The sequence below is a fragment of the Galleria mellonella genome, unplaced genomic scaffold, assembly GCF_026898425.1.
Source record: "Galleria mellonella isolate WM207_F2 unplaced genomic scaffold, CSIRO_AGI_GalMel_v1 utg159, whole genome shotgun sequence".
NCBI classification, from domain to species: domain Eukaryota; kingdom Metazoa; phylum Arthropoda; class Insecta; order Lepidoptera; family Pyralidae; genus Galleria; species Galleria mellonella.
The window spans coordinates 2,057,640-2,082,777 of NW_026442004.1; the positions used below are offsets into that span (position 1 = coordinate 2,057,640).

A 25,138-nucleotide genomic window follows, 5' to 3' on the forward strand; every position below is an offset into this window, starting at 1 on the left:
AATAATTTTAGACACTGTTGGGTCCTGTTGCAAAATAACATTTTATTTTGCAACAAGATCCAACAAAGTCCAAAAATTACTAGGCATGAAAAGGCCTAGTAGTTTTTCGACTTTTATATAAAAATTTAAAAGAAAAAATTAGGTACCTCCCACCATTGTAGTTTGTGAAGCGAAAAATCTAAAATAACTACTATTTATAAAGGGTACAATAAAAACTTAAATAAAAGTTTTTTCAATTAGAATGACGTCTTTAACAGAACTAGTTCTTGAGAATTTAAGATTTTTTAAATATTAAATGTTAAGTACAGCTTTAAAGTATAGTGTTGTTGTGTTGTGTGCTGTTCAGTGTTGCCAACTTTTCACGTTCCATATCCGGCCTTTTTTCGTTCATCAATTTTCATCTATTTTTAATTTAGCATCTAAACACTAGCATCAATTTTAGCTTTAAATTAAAGCTAGTTAAAGTAATCAGATATGTCATATGAAAAATTCAGGTATCTAACGCGGCTCTTTTCTGTATAATTAGTTCCAAGGAAAAGTATTTATTAAAAAGAAAGTCGTCAAAAATGATTTGAAAATATTTTAAAGCCGTTAATGGTAAATAATGCTTGATATTTTTTAAATATTTTATACCTGTTAGGGAATTATGTGCTAGTAAACATATATTCATGATTTTGTATTGTAATAAAAGGCTAAAGAATAGATAAATAACAATGTCATTCAAATGTAGCTCTTACTTAATTTCGATTAGCTATAAGATTAAATATCAAGTTGGCAACACTGGTACTGTCAATTTAGTGATCTTGTATCTTTGTGTTGATTTAGTCAGTCAAATTAAAATAATTGACTTTCTATGAGTGACTTGCCCAGTGTGTTGTGGTCGTAATAATAAATAATTTAACTGTAAATCAAGAGAATAATTTACAATTTTTATAAATATTATGTTTAAATAACAAGAATACATAAATGTTAAAATGCCTAGCATTAGAAAATATCGACGTGATACAAGTGAAGTCAGCTGTTGTTTAAAATATGTAATATTTGGTGTAAATGTGCTATTCTGGGTAAGTTTATATAAATTTCTGTTCTGAATCGATTATTTACCTATTTGCTTTAATATTGTTTTTAATTTGTATTACATTCCATGATATGATCTGATAATCTGCAAGATCAACAACAATTATTCTCTCAAGGCTATATTCTTTCAAATAGTGACTGCATTCCATTGTAATAATTTTATTTTACATATCTGAATTAATGAGAACTCATAATTTTTATTTTATGAACTGTAGAAAATTTTATATTCAAGAGTTAAACAATTGCATGAAACTAGGCCACCATCATGTAACTGTACTATTGTAAAGAACTGTCAAAATATGTGTTACATTTTCGAACTAAACTACTTATTTCCTAAACATAAACCGAAATTAAATCATAGGTATGAGTATTATACCTAATCAATAGGTAATTTACATGAGGTACACTTTGTATAGAAGCCATTTCCATGGATACTCCTGGTCCATTTGTCTTGTGCTCCTGCTCTCAAACAGCTATGTTTGGATGGCTGTTTTGATTTGATGGGTGGGATGTGGCTGAAATTACAGGGTATGGTACCTACTATATAATTTCAGAGGACTAAGGTCCTTATGGATGGTAACTCATGAGGGTTCAGATAGAAGTCGCTATATATTCTGTGATGTTCATAATGTCTATAGTGCTGTTTATGTCTATAGGCAACAATTACTTCTTTCTATCAGATTTAATTAGGATAAAAAATATTTATTTAATGTTAAATTCAGGTTAATTATGGTTCATCTGTGTGTTTAATAGAAATCTTGGACTGATTTCTATTATTATATGTTATTTAATTTAATCAAATAACATACTGAAATATCTAACAATCTTTAAAAATTTTCATATTAATATTAATTGGTAGGATTAATTTGTATTCTTGTGCTTTGTGTACAAATTCAGTGATAAGTCTCTTATAGAGATGATTTTAATTTTGTACACTGCTTCAAAATAGTCACTACAGGCATTAAATTTATGGATGAAGCCTAGTATGGCTTGAGGAGGATCGCTATTCCTCTACCTGATTATAATTGAGTGTGTATTTGAAATGCTCTTAAATTGAAATGAATTAAATCATTACAAGCAATATGATATTTAGAATCATTTAAATTTTTTTTCTTTTAATATATGGTTTTATAATAAAATTATAAGCAATATGACATTTAGAATCATCTTCATTTTTTTTTCTATTAATATATGGTTTTATAGCAAACATCAGTTTTTCATGATTGTGTCTTTTCCCCCTGAACAAATCTTGTATGTAGGTTCAGTAAATAAAATAATATCAGTCATTTTAAAGTATATAAATCAGGTTTTTTTTTTTATTATGTTTATATATTAATAATTTTTAGATAAATACATCATGATGTTCTTATTATTGTTAAGTGTTTGTATCATAATTTTCCCAGTTCCTTGGACTGATTGTGTTGGCGGTAGGAGTATGGGCTTGGTCTGAAAAGGATACATTTAATAACCTCTCCAGACTTACAAATATAGCTCTGGATCCTGCATTTATATTAATATGTGTTGGTGAGTAATTATAATTCATTCAAGAGTATAAACTATGACCTTTCCATTCTTTTACTTTTCTTTTCTTAGCTTCATTTTGTAATTATACATTTTTGTAATAATAAATGAACTACTTGAGTATATTTTATTAATTTATTTATAACTCATTGAAGATAAAATAGTCATAAAATAAAAAAAAATATTAAATTATATAAGATAAATTGTACATTTAAGTTTTTTGAAAGTACAATGAAAGAATAATAGAAATGATTTTAGGTAAAAGTGTAATTTTGAAAAATGACACTTGGAATAGCACCAGCGAAAGCAATGGAACAACTAACATGAACCTACTTGACCTTTGAATTTTTATGAGATTTATTTATTTTACATAAACAAGTACATTGCATTATTGTGTAGGTGTATTTATTTACAATTATCATGGAACTTTCAAAACAATTGTTTTATCTATAACCATTATTTGAATTAGCATTGTGTTTATAGCAGTCAAGGTTTCTCAGGTGTTATTGTTCAAGGTAGGTATTTTATCAAGTTATGAGTACATTTGTGTATTTGTAACATTAATAAATAATATCATGTAATATGTATAGTTGTCAAACATATTATTTAAATCAGTAGGTTATCTACCTTTTGTTTTTCTTTACTTTAGAACCTTAAAATACTGATATTTATATTGGATTGTAATTCTTATTTATGATTTTTAATCATATATGATATCAAATCAATATCTATAATATTATTATTTTGAATTTTGATTATTGTATGAAAAACTAGCTGTGTCCTATGGCTTTGTTGAACTATAATCCTGTAAGTATGAATAAAGAAAAAGTGCATTCCAATTTCAAAATTAATATTTTGAATACATTAGATTGATAGCTATCACCTCAAACACTATTTTCCAACAAAGGTATATAGTTTCTTTTTATCGTATTAAAAAATAGCAAGATTTTGTACAAAAGTCATCTGCAAGGGTAACTCTACTCATTTTTCAAACACAGCCATGCAAGCACAACTGCGTCACAGCAGCAGTTGTGCTTGCATGGCTGTGTTTCAGTTTGAAGAGCATTTTTTTTATTATTTATTATTTTATCACTCATTAATTGTCCACTGCTGAACATAGGCCTCCCCCATATCAGTAGGTTTTATCAGTAGTAGGGGTTTTATCAATTGTAAGGGTTTTATCAGTTGTAAGGGTTTTATCAGTTATAGGGGGTTTTATTAGTAGTAAGGTGTTTTATCAAAAGAAGGGGGTTTTATCATTAGTAGGGGATTTTATCAGTAATAGGAGGTTTTATCGGTAGTTGCCACACTTAGCAGGCAAATTAGCAACTGCAGTTAGGTTTTAGCGATGTTAAAAAGGGACGCTGCTGCCCATTCTTCGACCGTTAAATTTTACTTCGCCTCTTACGATTTCCACGGGAAAGTGGTGGCCCACATAGGTGGTCCATTCTATGCTGTGGACCCACCACACGGCACGGAAATATAGCAGTGAAATTATAGGGTACGGAGGCATAACACCTTAATCTTCAGGAATGGCAATGATGAAATGTATTATGAATATTATAATATATTCTAAGATGTCCATTGCGCTGTTCATGCCTATAGGACTAGTATAGTATTATATTATCTGTGCTATAGGCGACGGTTACGACTTTCGATCAGGTGAGCCGTCTACATGTTTGTCAATCTAAGTATCATAAAAAAATAATTATCTAATTTGGATGACAATGTGAAAAGTGATGCGTGGCCATACATGTAAAAAAAGAAAATAAAAAAAATACGCTTGAGACCTTTTTCCGTTTTTCGGCAGTTAAAAAACAGTAGACGAGAAGAACTCAAAAGGAAATTTTGTTCGCTTACAAAAAGTCTTGTTTGCTTAGGCTATAATATGTATGTACTTAATAACAAACTCTCTCTTAGTCAATACAAGGAAATTTACTAGGAATTAGTTTTGCAAATTATAGAATTTGCAGCATACAAACTGGAAATAATATTATGTAATTTCTTTGTTGTAGGAACCATAACATTTATAATTGGATTTACTGGCTGCGTTGGCGCATTGCGTGAGAACACTTGTCTGTTGGCTTGCGTGAGTATTAACAGGATCTAAGCTGTACAATGTTATAATTAACTATTATATGTATGTACCTATTTTAACCTTTTATAGAGAATGTATGTACCTATTTAATTGGAGATAGTTATGCAGAAAACGATCATTTCTTATGGACATCTCAAATATGTCTTGTTTTCTTCATAAATAGCTCAAATTATTGTAAAGCAGATAAACAACTAGGCGGTAGAATAATAAATATTTTTTTTTTATGGATGTAAATGGTATGGTAATCCCGCCCGCGCTAACTGGATACGCTGGCGGAGCACCAGTGAAGGGTGATAGATGAAAATGAAAACAGGCCAGTTAGCCCATCATGATGAATTCATCAGGAATTAACCATGATAGTTTCCAGGGGGAACCGCGAGGAGGTGGACTTGGTTGGGTATATTGCTAGCAATGGGATTCTCAGTCTCTATTACTAACAATCCCTTGCTCCCCAATAATTACTATTAAAAAGTCGTGTAATTAAGTTTACTTGAATAATAAAAAAGTCTTATTCTTATGATCTGTGATTAGTTTGCCTTATCTAGATTTTTTTATTTTAGGGTTCATTATACTAACATTGACTTTGTATACTTATTACAATTAGATATGACAGATTATTATATTTTCTGATGAAACGTAGCTGCGAAATTAACTATTTCGTAACTACATGTTTAAAAGTTATATTGAAATTTAATTAATGAAACTTAATGATCAATAAATAATCAAGATTAATTGATTGAAATGTTAATTCCATTTCTTTCTACCAAAGGTTGTCTGGTAGAGAATGAGAGAAATAGCATTAAATTTTTTGTACAATAAATTTTTTTTGTAATGCTCCAAAAATCTCATATAGATGATAGTCATCCAGTAATACAAAAACTTATCATATAAATCAAGTTATATGGATATCTTTAAGAAGTAAATGTATCAATTATTGAAAAGACAAGTGTTCTAGTTTTTCTAATGAGAAATGAGGTCAACATCCAACTCGAATCGCACACGAATGCTATAAATAGAATCTGAATTATTCCATTGTAGGACTTGAATTACTTATAATTAATACTCGTACCGAATGAATTACTTATTATTATTTATTTAATTATTGTTTTATTTTCAGTATGCAGTGTTCCTTGCGCTATTGTTACTGGCAGAGATGACAACGGGAATACTGTTCTTTGTCTTTAAAGATTGGGTAAATTATCCTAATATTTATAATGGGTTATTTTATTTTTATTATTTTATGAATCCACTACAATTTTTCATAAGAAAATAAAGCGATGAACAATAATATGTTTCGCAGACATATTTAATATTTGAATTTAAAACCCTAAATTATGTATCTATAAGTAGATTTTGCTTTGCAACAACTAGTTTTTTTTGCACCGTAAAGAAAAATTACAGCTACAATCGTCATAAAAAAAAATATATAAGAATAAAACTCGTCGATTGATAATTCGAGAGAATTGTCAACATTATCTTGAAATTGGCAGTGTAAATCGCGTAACATAAGTACAAAAAAAAAATACATCTACACATAAATTTTAATTTTATGTTATCAAATAATATAATTAGTAAAAATATTTTTCAGATTAAACAACAAGCTACAAGTGGGTTCCAAACATTCATCACGCATTACAGAGAGGATCCTGACCAACAGAACTTGATAGATTGGATACAGGAGGACTGGGTAATTATGTACTTTTTGTCATTTTGTGACATTATTTTGGCAACGTTGCAATTATTTGTCACAAATATTATTGTTAATAAAATCTTCATTTTAATTATCTCAATTTTTATACACATAATTTGGCATAATTTACATATAATATAATTTAGCCGTATAATCCCAGTATGGAATAGGCCACCTCTTTTTTTCCATGAGTGTTGTAAGAAGCGACTAAGGGAACTTAATGGTCAAGGGATGGGCAGCAGCATATCTCTTAAAACGTCACCAAAACTTAAATTCGGTTACCAACAGAGGGAGGCCTATGTTCAGCAGTGAATAGTTATTGGCTGATATGGTATGTAATTTAGTGTTGTTACCTATTTAAATTTTTACCTGTAGTATATTTGTAGTCATCATAGAAACATGGTGGTTCGAAACTATAAATTGTATTTACTTATCCTCCAACTAGCCAAGCTAAATATCTGATAAGCTCTAATATATTTATATATTAGAGTTAATCACCTGTATATTTTACAATGTTATAATAAGTGGGCGGGTATTAATTAAAAAAGAAATATATATAGGAAAAAAGTAAAACAAAAATCAACAATATAAATACACAAGCAATTATAAATACGAATATACTCAATTCAATATATTTATATATTATTCTATATTTAAAATTAATGTATACATTCAAATAATAATTATTCTTATTTAAAATTGCTTTCGTAAATTTCGATTTTAATCTTCACACAAAACCATATCAATTTAACCTTTTGAGTGCCGACGAGCGCCATCACGCTCGTGCGCATTGCAACTAAAAGTGCCACGAGCGTCATAGCGCTCGTGAGATCAGTCGCTGTTTAGTTTGCTGTAAAAAAATATTAAAATTGGATAATTTTTGGAGGAGATACAGTTTTTTTAGAGATAAGGGTAAATGAAATCAACACGACAAAGATTTCTTTGGCATTTTTAAGTAGATATGAGTAAAAATCAATGGCACTAAATCGATTAATGTAAGAATAACTTTAGTAGCATTTAGTATTTAGAAAAAATATAGTTTGTTTGATTCTTAATATAGATTGAAGTATTCGCTGCATGTATTAAATAACTTTCTCTGGTAACAATCAAAATTACATTCCTGACATTTCATTAATCTATCCATGACCATATACCACATTCATTCATATCAATACATTATGATCATTTATTTATTTATTTAACTCTTTATTGCACCATAAATAAAAATATACAATGACAAGTGAATAAGTCAAGTGAAATCCAGTAACATAAATACACATTGAAATATACACATAAAGGTACAAAAGGCGGTCCTTTCTGTAGAGCAATCTCTTACAGACAACCTTTGGTTAAAGGAAAACAGATAGAAATAGGCAGGTGGCGCAAGAGTGAATTAATAATTTTTTGTAATCATCATCATCATATCAAACTTTGATTGTCCACTGATGAACATAAGCCTCTCTCTTGGGGGGTTTTGCCAGTAGTTGCCACGCTTGGCACACGGGTTGGCAACTGCAGTTAGGCTTTGGAGATGTTTCAAGAGATACGTTATTGCCCATCCCTCGCCCTCCCTTCGTCAATATATCAATACGTACTTTCTTTAAAACTTTACCTTGTACATTTTCTATCGTGTGCATAATATACACGTCATTGGGGCTTCTTTCAAATTGCTTTATTTAAAGTTTTTTTTGTTACAACTTAGAATGGTTAGACATATATATATATATATATATATATATATATATATATATATATATATATATATATATATATATATATATACGAAACACAGCCATATATAGCTTTATGAAACACTTTGTCATTGGTACCCAAGCAATTCTTTTGTACAAAGTCTCTCTCTGGTAAAATAGATATATAAAAGATATTTATTGATCTTTTCCATCCTTGACAAATAAGAGTACTATTAAACATAATCTGAATTTTTAGCTCCAGTGTTGCGGTGTCGAAGGTCCCCGGGATTGGGATCGGAATGCGTACTTCAATTGCTCAAGTGGTGCAGTGGGGTCCAGGGAGGCGTGCGGTGTTCCGTTCAGCTGCTGTCGCAGCAAACCGCAGGATATCATCAGGAATAAACAGTGCGGATATGACGTCAGAAAACCTACTTACGTTAGTATTAATATGATGTTTTTCGCTTAATATTGTCTTACTGATAGTGATGATATAAAAAGAAGGATCCCAGATATGATTTCTTTATCTGAATGTAAACAAACCATAACATGGCTTGTAATATATCGTACAACCCGCCATAAACTAAAATTTCATCCCAACCATCTATTCCTCCACCTTGCGTTTTTCGCACTTTCTCACACGTACAACCCTCTTTGGAATCAACTTCCAGCAGCAGTATTTCCGAACCGATACGACAACATAACCTTGATTTTTTAAAAGGCCGGCAGCACACCTGCAATGCCGTTAAACGATAGTCACTTACCATCAGGTGAGCCGCATGCTCGTTTGCTCCCTGTGTTGTAAAAAAAAAATATTCGAGATTACTTACTGAATTCTGTACTTTTATGAGTCTTTTCTATATAGAAAATTTATGATAATTTTATTTGTTAATGTTACTAGACGTGAAAATATTTGAAATGAACACAAATGAATTAAGACACTGAATATTATTGCAAGAAATTTGTTTTTTGAATTCCATCCGCGTGACCAGTATATATTGTTTAACCACGATGAAATCCACGGTCGCCTGAGTCCTCCGTTCAATTATGACGAGTATAGACAAAAATTACTATTGGTCAAGTGGTAACAAAAACACTATTGAATTTATGGTATCAGTAAGGATATATAGGAATAAGGAATTTACTATTAATCATCGATTTTAATGGGTGAAGATGGAATGGTAATCCCGCCAGCGCTATCGGTATACACGGACCTGCCACTAGTGGAAGATGATAGGTGAGAATGAATGCAGGTCAGTTGGCCCACCATTATGAATTCGACAAGAATTAACCATGATAGTTTGCAGAGGGAACCGCGTGGAGGTCGACCTGAGAGGGTATATTGCTAGCAGTGGAGTTATTAGACCTCATTATTAGTAATCCCTTTCCCTCCAATCATCTAGGTTAAAAAGTCCACCTTGTAATATAAATAAATTTGACTTTATTTTCCACGCTTAACCTCTCATTTGGGCCATTGTGCGAAGCCTGAGCCCACCTTAATGAATTATAGTAATATTCACTTTGTATAATTCATCGAATTTAATAGGCCTTTCGCGCTGTAGGCCTAATATTTACGCAAATCCTATTATGATACATTTACAGCGGGGTTTTTAACCTTTCTGATTTAATAGTGTTGAAGGTTAATTTATTAATGGGCTTCTTAATAATATACATTTGCAAACTTAGCAAGTATCAGAGCGTGTGATCCACGAGCGCGGCTGCCTGGCGGCCGGCGAGGACTGGCTTCAGCGGCACTTCGCGCCAGTCGCCGCCATCCTCCTCGTGCCGCTCGCATTGAAGGTTCAGAACCTTCTAGAATGACCTATAGCTGTGTAGAATTGCGTTTGTGCTGTGTAGTCCTAAAAGAAAATATAAACGATTCAATTGCACCAAGGAAATTGTAACATACAGCCGTTCAACATGAGTATAATAATTTGTGCTTTTTTTTTTTAAAAAAAAAACATTGTGCTGTTTTGTTCGGTCGTTTTACTGTACTGTTATAATATAATACGTATTTTTTTTATTATATCTATTTTTATTACCTTATAGAAGTGATATTAGGTGTTTTGACCTTGTTTATATTTTCTGAATCTGCAACAAAGCACGGTAGATAAATAGAGTGTTACTTATAAATTCCGGGTGACCTTCAATCCGTCTACCGTTCATATTAGTCCTAGCCCGTATATAGCGAGTAGCTTGCAGTTTTTGTACAATAGTTTTTTTTTCTTTTTGTTGTAGAGTTTTGATATAGGTAAGATTATATATGACAAAGGCTGCCTAGAGGCCGCTGAGGAGTGGTTTGACCACAATCTGTTGATTGTAGCTACGTCCGCTGTTTGTACTGCTTTTGCACAAGTAAGTTTTATATTTGCACTACTTTTTTATCAAGTAGCCGATAGAGTTAAGACCGAATCCTAGGAAGAGAGAGAGAGAGATCACTCTCAATTATAATTCGAAGTTTATATATAAAATTTATGTTAAGTAAATTTTTGAGAATGATATAAATTAGTGTCACAGGACTATATCAGTATAGAAGGATTTATTATTTAATTAGCTTATCAACTATTAAGGCATGTAGTTGTATAAACTTTTTTTATACTCCAACAATCTCAGGGTGTCTTTGTATCGAATTTAGTTAGTTAAAAATAAAACAGCCTAATAATTTTATATGTATTAAACTGCAATAACTTTATACAACACACTTTTTCTTTAAACTATTTGTTTATGTTCTGTTATGTCGGTAAAAAGACATGCTGAGATTAAATTTATATTTATGGTAGCCTAACGAAGACATCGTTAGATTTCTAATAAAAAAATGCATTAAATTTGTATTTTTTTATTTTGTAGTTTGCTTCGTATTTTTTTTTGCATTCACATAAGGTTTATTTTACAAATACAAATTTTTATATGTCTTTTAATTTCTTGTATTTTTATGAGATAGGAATTATAAAATGTGTCAAGTCAAGCTTCTGTTTTCTTTGCTTTTGATTCTGTAATTTAGGTTTTTGACTTGACTGCTCTCATGTATATAATACTTTTTGATAAGTAATAATTCTCCATTTGTTAATTCTCTATTGTATTTATGTTAAAAGAGATAGGTTTTAAAGTATACAATGCAATCAAAATATTACTTAATACGAACTTTAGTGATTCAGATTTATCAGTTGTCACTTACACGTCACTTACGTCACACAAATATTAAATCATTTACCAGTGTTTAATCTGAGTTATGTACAATAAAGATTTTACAATACAATAAAAATATAATTTTAGTGGTTTTTCGAAACGGGTACAATTTGAAACCGTATCTTTTACACTGTAGAAGATGCAGTGGTGTAGAGTCTACACTATGCCATAATTTTTTTATATAATATTAATTTAGTAATATTTTTATATCAGCTTGCATTTATGTAGTATATAGTCAAGTATTTAATCTTTAAAAATGTTTAAATTGATATAATGTTTATTATGTGCAGATATTGGGCATCTGTTTCGCTCAGAACTTGCGCGCGGACATTTTCGCGCAGAAAGCGAAGTGGCACTGACAGTCCGCCTCTCCTGCCGCCGTGTGACGTCACAACCACACACTCGACCCCTATACCGCGCTGTACTCCATGTTTCCTCCCCCGTTCAGGAATCCTGTACGAAATTAAACAAGTACTTGATTAAAATATACCTATAAAGTCTCCAACAATTTTACAAATCTTTTCCTTATTGTTTATCAACTAAAATGGTTTACAATAACAATAAATCTACAGCAACCAACTGCTTTATCTTGATATTTGTTCTATTTGATACTAATGGCTAATATTAACTGAACAGCGAATGATGGTTTGTTCTGAGGCGACGCCGCTATAATTGCAAAATATTTTATCTGTACATGTATGTTTTAAAGGGTTGTTTTCCAAGTTTATTTCTCTATATGTCTGGTTAGAATATATGTATTTTATTGCTGAAAGTTTCGTATGTAAATTATAGTTGAACTATAAGAGAACTCGCATTGACTCACGTGTCAAGAATGCGGGTGTAGTTTTGGGACCATACAGAAGGTTTAATTATGTCCCATGCGAGTCAATTTGGTTAGTCTTATTGTTCAAATATGTAATTGTATTTTTTTTTTATATACGATAAACTGATTTTACTTTATCAATCAACTTCATATACTCTTTAAATTTTAATTATTCTTATGAAATATAGCATAACAAATTGCTAATAAAGCAATTTGTTAAAATTTGAAATATGATTTGGTGCTTTTAAAATAAATATGACTGAAAGGATGTCCTGCAAAACGATAGTACCTGACAGTTCTTATTTTTATATATCGATAAAGTTGATTCTAATGGTACTATAAATTTAAATTTTATACTTTGATTGCAAGGCATAAGGTTCATTATGGTTTGCAATCAAATTATATTAAATTATATCGAATAATTACAGATCTGAACTGGTACACACTTCTATCAGTAAAGTGTTTAGTGTTTATTAAAAACAGCGCATGAACTCCGTTTAGTGTAACTTGTTAAGTATAAATGAATTGGGACGTTACTAGTAATACTAAACACTTTAATAAACTCTAGTGTGTAATAGTTATAATACTATTTGTATTTATATATATGTTTTTTTTAATACTTAGCAGATATGGTAAACAATTTTTATCACGCATAAAAACAAATGGCTTGAATAAAAGATTTTTTTATGGATTGATTATGAATGTATTGTTTTCGTAATATTATTTAATAGTTAATTAAAAAAATAACAATGATAGATATGTTCTATTTTTAAATGTCTATATAAAATTTAAAAGAAAAGTTGTGTACTAAATATGCCAAGTATGAGAAAAAATATACACTATCCTTCCGTTTCCGTATTATGTTATGGATTTTCTCATTTAGCAGGTTGCACAATTTAACTACGACTACAAAAACTATTTTTGTTAAGGAGCTTTCTGGATATGTATTTCAATATCTATTTAATACATATGCCAAAATTGTGCGTAAAGCATCAAATAATGTGGATTTATTGTATTCATATAAATCTAAGCAACAAAATTATGTTCCGAAATTGACCAGTGGCTTGAATTCCACAATAATTATTTGAATTCTTATTCATGAATGGTGCCGATTTTAAAGTCGTTTAGTTATAATGTTGAATAACTTCATAATATTTTATTTATTTATTATAATTAATAAATAGTTAATATAGTTTTACATGTATTGAATAGATTGTTATTGTATTAAAACTTAACACAATACAGAGAAATATAAACAGAATTATTTTTAAAAAGGTCGGACAATTGATCCAGACTTTGCAGTTCTTATATGAGGAGTGAAAAGTCGCTTAAAAATTATTCATAATATGTAAAATAAAACTATTATGTACTTTGATAAAATTTATATTTTCTTGACTTTAATTGGTGTACCAAAATCGTTTAGAATTCTCACAAAGTTATTAATTAAAACAACAATGTTAAAATAATTCGACTGATTTATATAATTATGTAAAAAATATTATTTTAAATGTTTCGCTAATGTGGAATGTAAGATCTCAAAATTTGAATCTTAATGGCTTACTTATCACTTTCTGGATCTGAGATGTTAAGATCATTTGGCACTACCTGTCTACTTTCGATCTATCCTGTCATCTTGGACAACCTGAAGAATGTGCCTGTTAAATCGTAAGATGTCAAATATTGTTAGAATTATTCAATGTGTATTGTCCTAATGATGTACAGTCAGCTTTAATATTGCTTTCATAAAAAATGCTTTATTATTCTTATATCAGCCGTTAATTGTACACTGCTGAACATAGGCCTCTCCTATAAGAGGGGAAAAAAAAAACCGTAGGTAATATTAATTCAATGAAATTTATTTGTTGACATATTTGTAAATAATAACGTTATTACAGAAATGTGTATGTATATATTTTTATATTGTAATAACGTATTTCGCTTGAAGATTTTTGACTGAAATTTTGTTTATTTTTTAGCACATTTGTATAGTTTTTATTTATTACCTTTTTATAAATTTATCTTTAATACCTTACTATAAATTTATTTATATTCGTTACTAACGAATTTCGATGAGATTTTATTCTTACTATATGCCTTATGTACGATGTAATTGAAATTTTGTCGATAATTGGACATTTGGATTTCTTAAGAACCAAAGAATTTATTTAACATTTTTTTTTAATGTAATGTTTCTTTTACCCCAATAATAATAATAATATTTTTATTAATTATAATATGAAAGTCTATATTAGAGTTGATTACATTTAAAAGCGATGTGTTCAAACATTGGCCAATTAGCAACTAGCCTTAACGGGAGCTGTGAGATGAATTTAGTATTGGAATTAAAAAAGTATTACGCATTTAAATTAAAACGTTGTACTTTTTTCTGTGTCGAATGGGTTGCCGCTACTCGGATTGTATGTTTAATAATTTAATGTAACATACAGCAACGATGCGTGAGACTGGCATTTATATGTATACATTTATTTTTTTATATTTAATATTAATTGAATAAAAAAGACTAAGTTAATGTGATGATCAAAAAGTATCAGCCGATTTAGTAGTTTTTTTTTTGTAGAGTGGCAACCCTGTTAAACATTAGTATATTTGATGATGAGGGAAATTTGAGTTTGAAGCGCATAAACTGGGTCGTAAGCAAGCAGCAGGAGAATAATAGCTGACAATATAAGTTTTAATGTACTATAGACATAAGAATATTATTAAGATGTGTATTAAGTATTAGAGATTAAGAAATACTCAATGGTATGGTTCCATTAATTATATTATAGTTACTATTTAAATGTTGCCAGATTGTTTAATGGATTAGGCTCTTGAAACATACATATTATCATATGTTATGAATATTCATACGAGGGATTTTTAAACCGAAATACAGGAAACGTCTGTATATGTTAAAGTAAACATATAAAAATAAATACGTCACAACAATTACAGGGTAGTGAAATAATAAACTTTAATTATCGGTTTTTCATTTTTCACTAGAATTTTAAGTGTTTATAGTATGTATAGTAAATTAAAATGATAAATATGCAATAAATTTCCTGTTAATACCATGGAATTTAACCCTCCTTTGCATGTTTTTTTTTATTGGTGCAATCAAAGTCATAATCAAAGTGATATAATTAATGTTTAAATTTAAAGGAAAAATGGTTAAAACAATAAATTTGACAGTTATGTTTTTTCTTTTTGCAATGGACATTAAAAATTTATCCAGACACAATCAACTTAAAGTGAACTTCGTCTTTTATATAAGTTTTAGGGATTCAATGTTATGATGGAAATTTTCACCAGTATGCAATGAAAGGCAAAGAAAACACAATAAAGTATTTCGAAAAACTTCAAAAGCATAATATTTTTTTTTATTATTTAATTATTATATGTTTATATGTGTGACTAGTTATGTAATTAACGTTTTAGGCCAATAAAAAATTTGTCATGATTTTTTTTAATCCATATTTCTTAATTGGTTTTATATGACAGTAAATACAGACGTTGCCAATATTCGGTATGAACGCTCTCGATTCGTAATTGAAAGAAATATTAAATAGCACAAAATTGATAGCTTTATAATGTTAAATATTGTTTGATATTTTGTTGTATCAAGGGCTAAACTTTATTCAGCTCAAATATTTACACAAAAACTTTGATTTGTTATAAAGTTTAATAAATTATTATTTATGCGTAATATATATATGTTGGGAATATATAGAATAAAATCGAAGGAATCTCACGCTGAATCGTGAATAAAGTAGGCATTCATACTTCAATAAACATGTTTCTCGCATGAACGCTTCACGTGCCTGATTGTTACGAAGGAGTTATAATTTGTCGCTCGATATTGTGATACGCAATGTTAAATGGAATATGCATTATATTATTGTTTCCATGTACTATAATTATTGTAACTTTGAGTCACTGCCTTATTAAATTTAATACGCCATTGCTTTTTATAATATTTTGATATGAAATGTTTACGTAATAAGATTATGTCGTGCTAACAGTATGCTTAGAATATAAAGGATAACATTGTACTCTTTTGCTTTGAAATATAGATGGTTCTTGTTAAATTGTAAGTGAACAGTATTCATGATTATGTACTGAAGAAATTATTCCAACTTTATATAATGTATCTATATAGAATAGTGTAGAAGTTTAAATTTATTTTAAAAATGATTTAATGTAAAAGAATAATATTTTATACTCAAATAAAATTATGAGCAAAGTACTTTTTTTTATTGTATTAACCGTTTATTTTAATGGGTGATAATGGAATGGTAACCCCACCCGCGCTATTGGTATATACCGGCGGGGCACCAGTGAGGGATGATAGATGAGGATGAAGCAGGTCAGTTAGCACATCGTGATGAATTCAACAAGAATTGTTCACGATGGTTTCCAGGGGGAACCACGTGGAGGTCGACCTGATGGGGCATATTGCTAGCAATGTCGAACTCCATTGCTAACAATCCCTTTCCCCCTGTATCAATCGTTGACTGTCCACTACTGAACAGAGGTTTTTTTCATAAGGGGATTTTTGCTATTAGTTGCCACGCTTAGCAGGCGGGTTGTCAACCGAAAGGCTCAGATGGTGTTTTAAGAAGGACGCTGCTGCCCATCCCTCGACTATTGATTTCCTTTAGTGCCTCTTACGACACTTACGGGAAAGGAAAGGCTGGTCCATTCTATGCCGGGACCACACGGCAAAGCAAGGGATATGATCGGTTATTCTTCTAAGTATTTTTCATTAAGAATAATATTTACAGTTCTATTCGCTTTCTATGTCTATCGTTTTGCGCAAGTCCTTCATCTCGTTATCTCGAAATATATTTCTAACAATATCAAAGATATGAAAATAGAATGGAAATATTTTAAATCTATGATAATGACTCTTAATAAGGCAGGTATTGGTGACAGTACGTAATTCTCAAGTTTCGGTATTGTATAGAACTAGTTTACCTATTATATATATATATATATATATATATATATATATATATATATATATATATATATATATATATATATATATATATATATATATATATATATATATATAAATATCTTAGTATTTAATGTCCTAAGTTGGGATATTAATATTGATAGATTAGTTAGGATTCCTGATCGAATTATCTATGGACATAATTTTTTTTTTTGTGTGAGGGTATCACTCTGGTGTTGAGTTTCCGGCTTGCTTTTATTAAACATGATGGTGTGATTTACTGGACGATTTTTACGTGCGATGTAAGAATTAAGTGAACGTAATTTTTTTAATTACGTAAATTAAAGAAATCAAGTTTAGATTTAGGATCCTCGGACCGGAGCAGAGCGTTATCCGATTGACTGTTACGGATACGCTTTTGAAAATATCCACGGGACCTCAATATGGTGAATATGCGGGCAAAGCCCCATGGATTTAAATTCGTGAATTCATGGATTAGAGTAATTTATATCCATGGGACAGTATTTTGCTTTTAATGGAAAATACTAATGACAATGGGATCGATTCTGTACTAAACTACCCTAAACTTATCTATAAAATTGTAAATTTTAGGTTTAAAATTTGATGATAGTTTAGTATAACAATTTTTTTACTGGATGATAATGAAATAGTCTGCCCCGCCTGCGTTATCGGTATACCTATACTGGCGAGGCACTCGCCATCCTCACTTATTATCCCTCGCTGAGGGATGATAAGTGAGGATGAATTCAGGTTAGTTGGCTCATCTCGACAAATTTGACAATAATTATTCATGATGGTTTCCAGGTGGAACCGCGTGGAGGTCGATCTGACAGTGTATATTGATAACAATGCTTCCTTTACTAATAATCCTTTCCCCTCTAATAAAACTATTAGGGTATGGACCATTGAAAATTAAATGTAAAACATTTCAGATACAATTCTATTAAAAAAATGTATATACTGTTCCTTAGAATAAACATTTCACTGTAATATAAAAGTAATATAAAAAAAAGTAATGTAATATAAATTATAATTTTAGAAATAAAGAATGGTGCTGCAGAATGACTCCAGTATGTAAATGCTTTGAAAATAGGCACTCTAAATGTTCCTTTTTAGTAGATATATTTAAATAAAACAAAAATTGAGGAAATAGTAGAACGTGCATTTAATTTTCGTAGACTCATTATTTTCTAATATAATATTACACGATTTTTGCAGATTTTATTTTGAACAAATATCAAACGAGTTTTTGCAATCGACATACTTTTCATTTATATTAGTACCGACGATAAATTTTGTCTGGGACATGTATTTTAGTGCAAGTTTTCTTTTCGTCTAAACAGCACGTATCGCATTAAAAGAACAAGATCTGCCACTAAGTATAGTCTAGCTTTAGTTATTTTCGTTACATTATGTTAATTATATTATAAATACACAAAGCGTAGGCAAAATTATCTCGGAATTTTACACAAACTGAGGGTCTTTCAGCAATGTTGTACACAACAGTGTTAGTTGTTCGACACGTACGTACCGTAAAGACTAATATGTGTGACAGAAATGGTGCATTAGTTTTAGTTAGGGCAGCCGCTCCAAATGGACTCGGATGCGACGAATTGTAACTTAAACACCTTCGAGTCACGTAGGGGACACTGGCGACTATATTGGAACAATAAGACACTGAATTGCGTTTATTTTTCTATTAGGTAGATACTTTTCACTTAAGTTGTGTGCGGCAAAGTTTACTCACTCACGTAGACCTTATTTTTTATATTTAATTGGATGAAAATTACCACCTTAATCTTGTTTGTGTTATCGGTATGTACTGGTGGAGTATCAATGAGTGTTATACATATGGAGGAAGTCAAGTGAGCTGGCTCACCGTGACGAGTTCTCCATAGAAATACACAAAGATTAACTTGATAGAGAAGAAGAAGAAGAAGAAGATGGAGCACTTAGATTGTTATTAGATTTATTAATCAAACTTACTCACATAACCAAGTCTATACAGGTTCAGTACCTATCTACCTATATACATTTTTACTTTGGTGCTCGAGTTACGAGTTATACAAAACAAGTGGGAACTTGTTGTTACCGCTAAACAGCTGTATTTACACGGCTGTTTGGATTTGAAATTATAGCTTTACATTTATATCTTAAAGAATATTAGTCAAGAATTTTCCGAATCGGTTTAGAACTGACGGAGTTAAGAGGTATAAAACATAATCGCATTAAGAATCAGCTATTTTTGAAGTCGGTTGAAAATAAATCAAATTTCTCTATGCCCATCCAAAATTTCGTAAGAACAATTGTTTTTACCCAAAATTGTGAAAAAAGTACCCAATTTGGCAACGCTGTTACTTGTAATATCTGTAAGGTGGGGGGGTTGGGTATATTGCTAGCAAATCCCATTGCTAGCAATATATCCAACCAGGTCGACCTCCTCGTGGTTCCCCCTGGAAACTATCATGGTTAATTCCTGATGAATTCATCATGATGGGCTAATTGGCCTGTTTTCATTCTCATCGATCACCCTTCATTGGTGCTCCGCCAGCGTATCCCGTTAGCGCAGACGGGGTTACCATTCCATTGTCACCCATTAAAAAAAATGTAGGCAAGGTATCTATAGGTATATAATAACTAGAAGCATTTTAACTACCTATAAGAGTTTAAGTTGATATGTACCCTAAAAAATCACAGTAATCCCATACTCCTGGAACCAGAACAAAGTCAGAGCCGACCATTATGCATTCATTTTTAATTATTTGGCCCATTAGCCGTCAACATGGCCGCCTTAATCCGCTGTCGGGTTTAAGTCCTGTTACAGATTTTGGGATCACTACCTCTACGGCGGGCAGATGGCACCTAATTTGTTACTACGTTAATTCCAATTGGCAGAGATTCGGATGGGCAATTTCAAATTAACAAAGTTTATTAGGTTTATTTGTTTCCATGTAAATTTGTGTTAAAAGTATTCAATATTATATGCAACCTAAGATATGGTCTGTGTAGCAAACTTTATTCAAATCTGTCCAGTTCTTTAATTGTGATTGAGTGATAATTAAATGTCTTTAGAGATTTTCACTTTATAATAGCAAGATCTATATATTGTTATAGGCAGGTTACAGGAATGGCAACAAATGAAGGGTAGCACGGGCGATACAGTATACTCTGTTATGCCCATGGTACTGTTCATGTCTAAACGTGACGGTTATTGCTTTCTATCTGATCGTCAGCTTGTTTGCCATTTTAAGTTGCATAAAAGAATTAGAATTTTAATTCCAAAGATTATATTTACTATTTGTAGTAGCTTTTTTTTAAGAAATGATAATATAGGGATAATCCCGTGTTTATTGAGTATACGTTAGTAAGGTAACAGTGAAGGATGGTAGGCGAGGATGAAGTTAAAACCGCTGGCACATCGTATTACTAGTTTTTAGGAGAGACCGCGTGAGCAGGTTAGTGATGGAACCAGACCCCCATTACAGAGAATTCTCTTTTTCCAAAATTTTGAGTAGTGGATATAAAAGAAAGATTATATCTACTATGTGGTGATGCTTATGTCTCATGCATCTCAACAAACAAATATATTTTTTCTGCAAATAAAAAAAAATCCTATTGAAAAATGATATTTTCAAGAAAATTATTGCCAGTGTCACTCGGGATGATGTACCGATTTTAACGAAAATCCATACATCCAAATCTGTTTATCATTTGTTAAAGTTATTTTTGTATCTATAAATTAGGATGGAAAAAAGAAAGTTGTAGTAGTAGTAACTCTAAAAATAATACAGTTCTTTTTTAAGCAGTAAAAAAGGTTTTACCGTTTTATCATGCCCTTTTTCGTTGCACGAAATTTTATAGATTACCTAGATAAGTCCTTTTATTTATAATCGTAACATCATCAGTCACTTCTTTATTATTTTTTTCAGAAACCTAGAACGTCTTGAGATTAGACAGAAAGCAATAAATAAAAGATCTTCACTTGTCCCAGATTCGATTACCGGTCGTATTCGATTCGCATCACGGTGACTTCGCATCACATTGGATATGTTGCTTGTCGCCCTGTCACACCGCCATTTGTCAACGCTTACGACATGCGATTACATGTGTTGTCACAGATAAAGTTAAGACAGTGTGCCAACTTCAATTAATGTTTTAATATTTGGGTTTAGTTAATTATATGTAGATAGGTATCGTAACGATAAGTGATAAAATATTACAAGTATAGCTAAGCTTTTACATAATTATTTTAATTTTTTTTTGTGAGAATGACATCCTCTAATGACGAGACTGTTTTAGGTAGCCTGTGTTGTATAGAAAAGTGGCTCACGTCGATGGCTATTGTATTTTCCGAGACATGAAATAAATCTTGCAGATTGCAGTCAAAAGTTTTCAATTGCTATTGGATATACTATTCCTGTCGTGTACCTATTCACTAATAAGTATTAAAACATTATATGCAGCTATTATCTGAAGTGTGTTGCTATATGTAAAAAAAAATATTTTATAAACTAGTCGTAATTCTCTTTATTTGGCTTTATTTGCAAGAATTTGGATAAAAGGTGACCTATTATTTAATCTCCTACCCCATATACTTAATTAATTGATTAATCTGGCTTCACATTTTAATGTTGGTCCCGATTCGTTCTCGGTCCGATTTCGGTTTGGTAAAGTAATATAAATATATCGTAAGAAACAATTTTTAAACTACAGTCCAGTTCTGTTCTGTTTCAGTCACTATAACTAAGTATACTATACCGCGATAGAATCGAGGCTGATATTATAGCGTAAATTGGGCCTTAATGATCCATCCATATGCCAATTTTCTTTTATTTACGTTTAGGAATTTAAGCTTAATTGAGAGAATAATATGTAAATATTTGGACAAAATTTCACATTTGTTATGTTAGTATAGTGTATGTTTATTTGGATTATTAATTTTTTCATTATGGAAATAAAATAAAAATATTTTTAAGAAAACATTCCTTAGATGAACCAACTGATATTATTACTCTATGAGCATGTCACGTATTTAAATTAAGTGTTCAAGTAGCAAACTAAAAATACTAGAATCGAATTTTCGCTAAATAGAATAACACTTTTATGTAAGCTTGTTAGAAACTTGATAAAAATACAGGATAAAGTGATTGATTTGTAATTCCTCCGTATACATGTTTAGTTCAGATATCTATTTAGTTTTTTTTTAAATAGTTAATTCAAGTTTCAAGATTTAAAAATTATCAAGTAATGATAATAATTTAGCATAACAGAGGATGTACTAAATTATCGCCGTATAGTGCCAATCTAGTAATAGAATAGGCCCGGAGAATATGAACAATTTTTCAAGAAAAAAGAAGTTCATGTTTTTTCACGGAATGGGCAACGAGTAGGATTTCGTCAAAAAAAATAGCCGATTAAGGGAAGTCTAATTATTTTAATAAACAAATAAGGTCTTCGACAAAATTAAAACCAGGCATTAAATAAAGAAACTGGAAGATCTAAAATAGCGTAATCAATTTTATTATGATAATAAATTAATAACAACAACAATGATAGAAATATTAATATTTCTTTTGACGTTCTATTGCATCGGTTGTTGTTCGCTTGTCTATCTAAAAATATAAACCTAAATTTAAAAAATCGAAGACCGATGTCTTTTTCTAGGCTTTATATTGTTTTATTAATCGTTTTTCTCTAGCAAAAAACTATTTAAAGATTTCCAAAGACCTATATCATTTTGCCAGTTCTAAGTAAGGTGTTTGAAAAGATAATGTTAAATCATTTCCAGGGTTAACGGACTGCTTCACAGTCAGCAATATGGTTTCACCGCCGGCAAGTCTACCACTGACGCAGGTGTTGCTAATGACACATATTTTCGAATCTTGGGAGGGTCACAGGATGCACTATATATCAAAGGCATTTGATTGTGTGGATCAAAAACGCTTTTGGCTCGAACATTATGGTATAAGATATAATGATCTAAAATTAATTTTTTAGAGGATAGGGTTCAACTGTAGATATTGACGGTGTAAAATCAAACTAATATTAAGATGGGCGTTCCACAAGGGTCAATCTTAGGCCCCTTTCTCTTTTTAATCTACATAAATGACCTTCCCTTTATAGGAAATTGCAGATATAGTGCCGGATGATACGTTAGTGTTTAAAATTGGACGTCAAAGTAATCAATTAGACGATGTAAATTGTGCTATGCTGCAATATTAAATTGGTTTACATGTAATAACCTATTATTAAATTCCAGCAAAACAAAGTGTATAAAATTTACACTTCCTAATGTAAGACTAATAAATACACAGTTATTGCTTAATGACGAAATAGTAAATTTTGTTAATGATCAGTTTTTTTAGGTATAACAGTGGACCCATGATATCAAAATTGGCCAGTAGACCTGCTGCATATGCAATTAGAAGAATTAGGCAATTAACAGACCATTCCTGACTTGTATATTTTAGTTATTTCTCTGTAACCAGCAGCCGATATAAATACTATATTTGTTTTACAAAAGAGAGCCATATCCCACGTCCTTTAAAACTCGAAATACAGCAATACATTTATGAAAATAAATACAACTGCTTTAAAAAACTCAAAGACTGTACAAGTAGAAACACGAATGGTCTGCACAAAATCAGTAATTCATTCTATGGTAATTGCATAAGATTTTATAATAAACTGCCGGAATCTGCATTAAATCGACAGAGAGGCAATTCAAATCTTATATTAAACAATTTTTTGTAAGAAAGCCTCTCTCTCTGGTAATATCAGAGGATATAAGAAAATAATTCATATATTTATTGTATTGTATGTTGTATGGTTACCAGATTTTTAATCTTAGTGGTCTAGTGTTTTTAGTCATGCTCACTAAAATGTCCAACTTGTGGCGGCGTGGTGGGCCGGGTCATTGGGTCCCTAAAATATGGTCGAGCGCAGTGATGGCTATCCGTCATACTCGTGAACGGGTGCTGCTTGTAGGGACTGGTCTGCTCTAATCACTATGACTGATTTCCTCTTATTAATTGTTTAACCAGTTGGTAAAGAAATTTTTTTTTTTCTTTTTTTTTAATTGCTAAGCATTTAGTCACACTTAAACATTTTTAAAAATAATTTTAAAAATTAATTAAAATAGTATATGTTTAAAAAATCGCATCTTCAACTGAGGATCGACCGGGCACAAAATTGAGAAATATCATCCTTACATTTCAATGTAATTAAAACAATGTGTTTACTCAACTGTTTGAAACACGAATGAAATTCATCCAATGATAAAGGATATTAATTCATATATTTATTTTTTGTATGTTGTATGGACCTTTTTAATTTGATTTTCGTTTTTTACACAGTTTTTTAATTAGCATTTAGTCCTTAAACAAAAAATCGCATCTTCAACTGAAACGAGCACAAAATTGAGAAATATCATCCTTACATTTCAATGTAATTAAAACAATGTGTTTCCTCAACTGTTTGCACTGAAATTCATCCAATGAAAATTTTAATGCTTTTTTTCTAGTGGGAAATTTGTTTTTTAAACTTAGAACAGCAATCAATCTAATGGCACACTTGATAGAAAGGGGTAACCGTCGCCGTCGCGTCGCCGTATGCATGTAACAGAACCGCGGAATACATTTTTATTTAAGCCTTCTGTTTTCGCAATGTGACTTTATTTTATTTTTTTAGAATTGAATAGAAAATATTTATTTCTAGAAAAACACAATTACAAAAGAAAAAACAAAAACATTACATACATGAGAAGCGTCTCTTATTAAACAAAAGAAACTGGCTCAGCTAATGCTGTGAGTTCCCCAGTGCACTGTGTACAGCTGCACAGCGCTGGTTTTCAACCAGTCCCTCTCTTAACAAGACCCTCTCTTTTTTTTTCTAAGTTTACTGATGTAATTTTTCGCAGAAAATAAAATGAATTTCTGTATCTAATATAATGATATTTTTAAAATTATACCTATTTGTATATAGAATAGGTAGATACATAAAAACGAATATAAAAGGTTATCTCAGTGAAATTGTATTCGAGTGTATCAGCAGTTTTCAGAAGATATTGCGTTGG

General features: G+C 30.6%; 1 protein-coding gene across 2 annotated transcripts; it reads left to right on the plus strand.

Annotated features, from left to right (window-relative positions):
• Nucleotides 1–794: 794 nt before the first annotated feature.
• On the plus strand, nucleotides 795–16,329 carry LOC113519056 (tetraspanin-5). Of its 2 annotated transcripts, XM_052892589.1 has the most exons (9): nucleotides 795–1,064; nucleotides 2,481–2,601; nucleotides 4,614–4,687; nucleotides 5,814–5,888; nucleotides 6,285–6,383; nucleotides 8,334–8,513; nucleotides 9,761–9,874; nucleotides 10,313–10,429; nucleotides 11,551–16,329. In XM_052892589.1, the coding sequence occupies exons 1-9, from the start codon at nucleotides 975–977 to the stop codon at nucleotides 11,617–11,619; spliced, it is 939 nt and encodes a 312-aa protein (XP_052748549.1). In that variant the 5' UTR covers nucleotides 795–974; the 3' UTR covers nucleotides 11,620–16,329. The 2 variants fall into 2 exon arrangements, with proteins under 2 accessions (XP_052748549.1, XP_052748548.1); XM_052892588.1 differs by lacking the exon at nucleotides 9,761–9,874.
• Nucleotides 16,330–25,138: the final 8,809 nt, after the last annotated feature.

Coding starts and splice junctions, on each gene's coding strand:
- LOC113519056 (XM_052892589.1), top strand. CDS start 975: ATGCCTAGCATTAGAAAATATCGACGTGATACAAGTGAAGTCAGCTGT. Junction 1,065..2,480: donor GTGTAAATGTGCTATTCTGG/GTAAGTTTATAT, acceptor TAATTTTCCCAG/TTCCTTGGACTGATTGTGTT. Junction 6,384..8,333: donor ATTGGATACAGGAGGACTGG/GTAATTATGTAC, acceptor CTGAATTTTTAG/CTCCAGTGTTGCGGTGTCGA.